At 38.3% G+C, this 9,336-nt stretch overlaps 1 protein-coding gene across 1 annotated transcript in view; it reads right to left on the bottom strand.

Annotated features, from left to right (window-relative positions):
- Window positions 1-290: 290 nt before the first annotated feature.
- The window catches only part of LOC144752572 (DNA nucleotidylexotransferase-like), a 592,720-nt gene continuing 583,674 nt past the window's right edge, over window positions 291-9,336 (bottom strand). The window contains exons 7-8 of the mRNA XM_078640460.1: window positions 496-628; window positions 291-306 (exon numbers count right to left, since the gene is read on the bottom strand). Coding sequence (XP_078496586.1) covers window positions 291-306; window positions 496-628 — 149 coding nt within the window. The remainder of the gene's footprint in view (window positions 307-495; window positions 629-9,336) is intronic.

The raw sequence follows: 9,336 nt of genomic DNA, 5'->3' as shown, positions 1-9,336 counted from the left end.
CTTTGTGGATAGCTTGTGTTAATGAATGAACAGCTGTATGTGATAATACGTTTGCACCCTGTTTACACATCTGATATGGAGAAAGCATAAGGGCATCAGTGGTGAGATATAGTTGTAATCGAAAGGATCTATCAGATTTGACATTTTATCGATCAAACACAGCTGCCTATAATCAAAATCTCTCATGATAACACACATTTAAACTACTAGAGTGACTTCTAAATTAAGATTGTGCTACCCGCTTAAGTTTAAATGCAGTTAATTTCAAACACCAAGATATAAAACCATATTTAGGTTTCAGAAACACTGAAAACAAAACCGAACATATTATCTTAGCACAATAAGTGGGCCTAATTTGAAAGGAAATTCTCAAACATTCCCAAACATTACACTATAGATTCCCAGATTCGTGGGCTATGACTGTTAGCTTTTCTTAAGTTGAGAACACTAGCAGAAAAAAAAAATTCAAAGTCAACCAGGGAATTATTTTATTACCTTCTGAAGCCACCGGTTAAAGTCACTACAGCATCCGGCAAAAAAGTGCAGAAAGCCTTTTTAGCTAACATGATAATTTCATCTGCTTCCGCATTAGAAACACCGCCAATAAGGTCTTCATAGTGCTGGAGTCCTGAAAGTCAATTTGAAATATCAATAAACGCTGCTTTGTGGTTGGAATATTAATATTGGAACCAATATACTGTAACAGAAAAAGCCAACTCTTATGGTCAGGTGACTTACATTGCACCAGTGTCCTTTTTGCTTTGATCAAACAGTCCAAACGTGATGTTTTTTCTTTTGTTATAACAGTGAAAGATTGCAATGACATCAGAGAAATCTATTTGATCTGAAAATGTAGGTATAAAACTTCATGCATATCTGTGCAAGCCTATATTGCGGCTCATTAATTAGAAAATCACCACCACCATTGACTGTGATTTTATCTCATTTCCTAGTATAGGAAACGAGGCAAATTAATGTAATATATCTGACTCATGCATATAAAAATCATGGCCGCCAGCAAATAAAAATCCTCTTTACACCACGCTTACTTGATTTATTGGCTTTGGACTTCTTATATTTTGTCAGCTGCAAAGGCAGCAGCCTGCATCCTGCAGCCTGCTGTCCATACCTAGCCCCAACCATTATGCTCTGTTTAAAAGGATGAGTGTTTTTATTTCCAAGTGATAAAACCGTCCGTTTGGTAAAGCCCCTGTCTAAGAGCACGTCCCCTTCACATCTGTATAGAGTGAAGAAGTGAATTATATAGTTACTCTTCCTGATTCTAAAACATAACGTGATTTCATATTGCATATTCTTCTAGTAGCCTGTGCTGCAAGGCATGTCTTCTGCTGCCCACAATGTAACGTGACATTAACTTGGTAACTTTAAGCTGAAAAGTGCTATTCAAAGCATATTTGCAGAGCATATGTGGAATGAGCTAGGAGGGGCCCATACATGTGCTCTAATGTTTGCAGATGATACAATCCTACTATCCCAGACTCGGGAGGGGAGGGGGGGCTACAAACATTACTTGACAGCTGTAGTAATTATTGTAGATTAAAGGGCCTAGAAATTAATCCTACCAACACTAAGTACATGGCCATTAGACTGCACAAACACTTTAAAAACAAATTGGTCTTAGATTATATACCACTTGAGTGCGTAGCTGATTTTAGTCACCTCGGGATGACACTTGATACAAAGTTGTCTTGGAAACCACATATAAATAGAGCCAAGACAATTTTATTGCAAAACATCATGCCAATTGTCAAGAGACATCAAGCTACTGAGTTTAGAGTTTGGATCTCCCCGGCTCTGGAGGTCTACAGCTATAGAGCCCAAGCTTCAGCACTTTATGAGTCCAAATTATGGGGTGGGGGAACCTTAATCCATTAATAGCTGTGGAATATAAAGTCATGCAAATACTTACATTACTTCCTCAAAATACCCCTCTGATTCCCTTATTTTACGATATTGGCACCGAGAAACAGACCACTACTTTATTGGGTCAGAATTTGGACCACAGAGGAACTACAGGTATATAGAAAAGGTCTGAGAGAGATGTTGGATTTGGTTAGCCAACTCACATTCCCCTGGCTCACTCACATACAGCACTGGCTTCTTAAATTGGATTTGAGTAGGTTGTGGGCAAACCTGAGCACATTGACGGTAGAAGCAAAGAAAGAAATCAAACATACCTACTGGAATTTTATTTGAAATAGGACCACAATTAACTACAAAGTGGGAAGACTCACAACACAATTTCTATCCTTCAAGGTGACGCCAACCTTTGAACCCTTCTTGGATGAAATTAAATGCCAGCTAGCCAAAAACCTTTACCTGAAATTTCCGATATGAGGCCCTCCAGATTAATGCAATCACAGCCAAGTGGTCACTCTAACACGCAGGGGGGTAGAAACTAAATGCTCTCTATGCTTGTTAGATTCAGAGGAAGACATTGCAAATATATTATTCTTCTGTCCATCATATGCCAAACTTAGAAGGGAATGGATAAAGCTACTGTATGTGAGACTGATGACTAGGAAACATATGGAGGCTTTACGAATACTAAAAACAAAACAGACAGCTCACAAATAATGTTTTTCGGAGTTAGTACATTTTTACTTGGTGTGGGTTATCTTTGGAAAAAGAGAGGGCTAAAGTTCTAACACCCGTATTTTACATATGCTTAACTTATCAGAGAGATAGATGTATACTTTTATGCTAAAATTGGCCGTAAAACAGATGATTCATTTTACACTTCATGACATAATTTTTAGGTGATTTTAGTTAAACAAACTACCTTGATTGTTTTAATTGTTTTATTATGTACATGCACTTTACGTAACCCACTTACAAAAGTGGATAGTGAAGACATACCTTTCTTAAATATGGAATCTTTTTTCACGCTGGATCTGTACATAATACTAATACTCTACATCATATGTATAACAGGATTACCGAAAGGAACAGTGTATGCAACAATTGTGTTTTATAGTAAATCTTATCTCTATGATGTTTTATGGTTCCTTGAACCGAAATAAAGATTATATAAATGAGCTGAAAAAACAGTGATGGAGTCACATTTCTGTTACTTATTATGCTGATAGAAATTATGAGAAATGCAGTTCATTCCAATAGGTATGCACATGTATCAAGGATTGCATATCATTTGCACATTGATGGGCCTATTCACAAGCTGCATTTTGTACTAGTTTAGTAGTACTACAAATGTACTGCTAAAGTACTACAAAATGCTATTCACAAACCTACATGTGTATATCTCCACCTCTCCTATCTTTTCTATGGGGATATTCTTACACATGCAAATGTACTACTTAGTAGCAAATTTGGGAGGGGTTGCGGGGGTGATTGGAAAAAGGGGCATACTACTACTAAATGGGAGGAGCTTAGGGAGGAGTAAGGAGAGGTTTAGGAAGGCTGCAGAGAGGTTTAAGAATAGACATGCACCCACTAACACAAAACTATGAGCTCAATGCTATTGACAAACTGCACTTCTAAATTTATACTGCCACAAAGAAACCCAAAAAAATAGTAAATGACTCCAGCTCAGAGCTGAAGTATGTCCACAATGACACATGGTCAACTACTAGTATTACAACACCTTTCCAAAGAAAATAATGTATTGGGGAATTAAAATAAAACCCAATAGGAAATAGTGTTACATTAAATTACATTTATAAAAATAGTTTATAAAAAAACATAAACATAATTTAATGTTAAAAATGAAAAAATGAAACATATTTACTATTTAATTATAAAATATATTAACATACTTTAGTGAATTTACACCATTGGACTTAGAACCAAGTCAATACAATTTCTTTTAATTAATTTTATACATCACTTTTGATAACTATTAATGCAGAGACATTTTTTCATTTAAACTTTCGAAAACTATTTTTTATTTAATTTATTATATTTACATTTATTAAACAATACCTTCAAAATTAAGTTAATAGTGCTGTAGCATTTTATATTGTTCTACATTTAAAATGCATGTATAAAATGAATTGACATTAACATTTAACATAAACATATGTTTACTATTTTTTTCAAGTTATTTACACTTTTTTACATTTCCCTACATTTTACCATAGGGAGATTCCACAGTTAATACATTGTGATTAAACATTATAACATATTAGTAAAAGTATTTTTATGTTAAACGTCAATGTCCACTGCTCCCTTCAGCTGCCAACCAAGAGGTCTGTCTACAAAGGAAGTATGCATTCCAGTTTCAGGGGCAGGTAAGACGCCAGCATATCTTGTTTGCGTAGACACATACTAAGCAACAAATACCCTTAAGTAATAATCAAACATTTAATTTCTTTTTGCTGAAATGTGATCTGTGCCTTAAATCTAATGCACATATCCGGGCTTAGTCTCCATTCACTCTTTAATGTATCAGTAATACATTTACATTTTCCTTTCCTTATAGCACCCGAGGACAAAAAGCCTGCCAATTATGCCTGTCTCTCCATGAGTGGAGGATGGCATGCAATCCTGGAAAAAAACCCTATCCTATTGCAAGTAGCCTTCTTCAGCGATGAAGAAAAAAGAGGAGGCTGACCAACATTATCCCTCCTAACTCTCTGAGCATCATCTAAAAAGTCACAGATACTCATTCTGACCATGGACAACTCACTGCCAAGTACCCCTCACCCTACAAGCACCTCTGGGAGCTCACCTACTGCACCCTCCAACCCGGGTGCAGGTCTTGTGTTCTTTCCATAAACTGAGGGAGAATAAACCTGAGGCCAGGAAGACTTCTCCAACATTCAGCAAGTAGTTGGCTGTGTCAAACAGTCCTGGTTGAGGACAGTTGGCATGAGCAAATCCTGTCTTCTGAAAGGAACATCTTTTTCAACAGCAGTTCCCTGTGAGAGGTGGTATTTGGGAAATGGGGGTTACCTTAAATATCATGTCTGCCCACCTGAAGCAGTTTCCAAGGTTGATGGATAGACAACCCCATATCTGGTATGGTGAATTTGCACAGGTAATGTCTCTAGTTTTCAAGAAAAGAGGTTGTAAAGTGACATGGCTCGGCAATGCAGCTTACATGCCCTCTCATAATGAAGTCCCACCTGAAGCTGCAGAAGCACATCAGGTGTATCAGGCAACTGGCGATCAACAACAATCTGATGGGAACCCCCACAAATGTTACCAACAACCCACATGCATCCCCCATTAACATATCTGCTCCTACTCTACAACCAGATCAACCATCAGTCACTGACTCACATTCACAGAACGCACACACACACACTAGCATTTAAAGAGGGGCTCGTGTTAGGCATGCCTGGGTTCATCCTCAGAAAAAGTTAGGTATATCTGGATGCCTGGTCCCATTGGAATCCCAATGGACTCACGTAGTACTAAAAAATAAATAAAAAATAGATCATTCTGAATGGCGGAGGGACCGTTTTCTCTTGTTGGTAATTTCAGTACTGCAGTACAGGTGCTCGCTCCACAGTACCAAATGATCAGATTGGTTGGCCCCAATAGGAGGGCTCAGAGGAGTCAGGGTCTAAAGTAAGCCTCCAAGGCTGATTTGAAAGCTGGCACTTGGAGGATGAGGAGGGATGTCAAGAGGTAAAATCCAATAGGGGACTGTTGGGAGTTTGGAAATACAGAGGCCTTGTTGTGTGATTCTCCTGAGTAAATAGGCATAGACCATCAACAGCAATCCACCAGAGCTAGATGATAGGTGTAATCTGGGTGATGCAGCCCCAATCTCATTCACTTCAAGTAGGTTGCCATAGCTGCTGGGTCATTTCATATTTGTCTTGAGTGGAATAAAGTGAAAACCTCTAACAGTAATGCTCACAGCAAGGGTCTTATAAGTGGCACAGATATATAGTTTGGTAATAAGACTTCTGTGGTACACGTGCCACATGAGGAGAAATCATCATTCACCTAAAAAAGCTAATGTTGTGAAACATGATGTATTTTTGTGCAACTTTGAGAAGGATAGACATTGTAAATGCTGTTAAAGCCTATAGAAGAGTTGATAGGTCTGCAAGATGCTGGCGATAATTTTTATTCTTTATCCGATCCCTCATCCGATGAGAGCACCAATGTGTGCAGAGATTGGGCTGATTACAGCGTTGACAGTAGTTCCGTGGATGAGAGGTCAAGACTAAATTCAGCCTCACCAAATGATAGTGCTTCTACGATTAGGAGACGAAGGAAAAGAGGATCGCACCGTGCCAAATCTAAAAATGAAGAGTTGATTCCTGGGAGTGCTAGGCAATTGTAGGACTCGAACCGGGTCCCTCTGATGAAGTTACACCTGTAGCCAGCCCTGAAGCTGAGAAGAATGAGAAGGATTTGAGCACTCTCCCAGAGATTACCCTGACTACAATTTACAAAACAATGATGACTCATCGAGCAGAAAGTAAAGCCGAAAATTTACACACACAGGCAACCTGCTCTAAAGTTAAGAATGCCGTTCGACGGGCACTTAAAATCTGCACTGAAACAGCTGATAGAGTAACAGAAGCGGAGGCTAGAATATTGGTTCTGGAAGAGGAGGCCGGTGCTCAAAAACTAGAATTGGAGTCCATTAAAGCCCATCGGAATGATCTTAGTTACAAACTGTCAGACCTAGAAAATCAAACGCGCAGGAATAACCTGTGCTTTTTAGGAATTTCCGGAGTCTCTAAAATAAAATGGGACTGTTCTTAGTTTTTATTTGTTTAAACTGGATTTTGGATACCATTGAGAGAATCCATGATTATTTTCACTAATATTTTGTTATATAGAGTAATGTGTGAGGGAGTCAATTTAGAGCACAATCCGCTGTCGGTTGACACTATAATTGGTCTGATTTCCATTTTAGGGGGTCCTCTCTTCTGAGAGTGACTTGGGCACAAGGTTGGGTTATTATTGGAGGGGCTCCTTATGGGTTTGAGTTAGAGGCCACACAGGGTGTGGAGGGTGTATTCCAGACAGGAAAAAAAAGAATATGACAGAAGAATAAATCAAGATGGAAGAAGTTAGCAGTGTTCCATTTTGTAAACATTCAGGCTATAGTGGTGTGTAACTTGAATATATTGCCATGGAATGTGAAAAGTATAAATCAATGTTGTTAAAGGATGCTTTTAATAAAATAATTAAAATCGCTTGCTGGTGGGGAAAAAGAAAGACCTGATGTCAGCGTGCGAGGGTGGAGCTTAAATAACTTCTGCACGTCATCCCGGCGACCACGATGCCGATGACGGATGCGGAGTTGACCGACGCCACCTACCAACGTGCTGGTGTACTGCTAACAAAAAACTTTACGGATCTAGTCTGACGCCTGGGGGTAATTCTAAGGTAAGGAATCAATATCTAACCTATGTTTCTTACAGATTTATCGTTACCAAAGGTAATGTTACTTGTTCAACAATGTTGTTGAAGGATCCTGTTAATAAAAGAATGAAAATCCCAATATTCAATGTAATGTGTATGTAAGAAATTTAATTTAAAGATAGCAAATTATTGAAGAAGCAAAGTTTAAGTTTTAGTTTGCAAAACATAGCAAGCTTCTACCCATACTACCAATATCAAGCTGCCCAAATACATTTTGAACAATCAAAACAATATCTGATTCAAATGGTAGATGTTCAATAGTGCAAGCCATGTTTGGAGATGTTTGTTTTACCCTTTGCTCAGTGTATGGTTCCAACCTAGTTAACACAATGTGGTGTACTGCTGATTATATGTGGTGATTCCAACTCTTCAATGGATAGAGAAAAAGCAAGACCTGGGAGTGCCAGAGGAATAATTAAAACAGGACTTCCATTATGAGGCACATGGAAATTCATGAGCAAAGGATTTTTGGTGTGTGCTGAAAGTAATGATCCAGGTTATACCTTTGATTCTGTCCCACATGGGTAATAGTCCTATATTGATCTATTTCTAGATATTTGCTCAGATCAAAACCTATTTTGTGGTTTTATCTGATCATAATACCTTGATGCTTGAACTTGAACTAGAAATATGCCAAGATAATCATCCCAATGGAGTTTTGATAGATCCTTGCTACTAGACACCCATTATGTTAAAAGGGTTAAACGAGTTCAATGTGGATACCGAACTACATGCAGGATAATATTGACTCTGCAGTGACATATGTTGCATGGGACACTTTTGAAGCTGGAATCCTTTAAGTCATACTAATTAATAAGGAGAAGGTCATGAAATAGCAAATCCTAACGGGCTATGCAAACTTATACAAGCTAGAACTAAAACAAGTGCAGGCTATTGCAAAAAAAGACACAGGTTAATCAACATTGCTAGAGCAAAGCGCTTTAGCAAATGTAGAAATCTAAAAATAACATTAGTCAAGTTGGCTAGAAAAAATTTTTTAAACAAGAAAAAAAATGAGCACAATGAATCTATAGGCAAAATGCTTGCAATAAAAATTAAATAGAATGTCGTTAAAACACTGTTGAAGCCATTTAAAATTCATGTGAGGACCGGAACCAAAAGCCTGATGGTAGTATACCGCTTTTTGGTGCTTTAATAAAAGTTATATGCAGAAACGTTTTAGCCTCATGAAGACGGTATCCTTCTGTTTTTTAGAGTCGGTACATATAGATATTATACCAGAGCTTTTTCATGATCTGTTAGATTCACCGATTATGTGTAGCGAAAAAGAAAGGGCCATTGTTGCACTTTCTGCTCTGAAAGTGATTGGAGTGGGTGGAATTTCACAATTTTTTTTAAATTCTCCCTCTGCTCAAATTACTTTTACTATACTGATTTGGGGAATACAACAAAATTGTATTATGTCTGAATATTGGACTTTGACAAATATTATATCATATCTAAAGAAAGAAAACCTACAATAGATCTGGAATCAGACTGACCTATTTTGCTAATGAACAGAAAGGCTAAAAGTCTATGGGCCTCATTTATGAGGCCTTGCGTCAGTTTTGCGCTTCCGATGCGTCACTTTTTGTGATGCATCGGTGGCGTAAAACATGCCTGCTGTTGTGAACTATTTACAAAGTGACGCATCTAAGCAGATGCGTCACTTTGTAAACCCCTGCGCTACATTATACCTGCGTCAGGTATAATGTATGCAGGGGGGGCGTTCCCCCGCAAAAAGCCTTGTAGAAGTGACACAGTGAAATCTATGAGATTTCACTGCGTCACTTCTAGGATGCAGTTGCGTCAAAATCTTGTGCCTGCCTCACAGCAGGCGTAAGACTGACACAGGCCCTTTCACATGGGGCTTGCCCCATGTGAAAGGACGCATTGCTGGAGATGCGTCACTTTTGTGACACACTCCAGTAATGCGTCACTTTTACGCTTACAGATACG

Source organism: Lissotriton helveticus, chromosome 5_1 (assembly GCF_964261635.1).
Source record: "Lissotriton helveticus chromosome 5_1, aLisHel1.1, whole genome shotgun sequence".
NCBI classification, from domain to species: Eukaryota; Metazoa; Chordata; class Amphibia; order Caudata; family Salamandridae; genus Lissotriton; species Lissotriton helveticus.
This window is presented reverse-complemented; position numbering and strand designations above follow the sequence as displayed.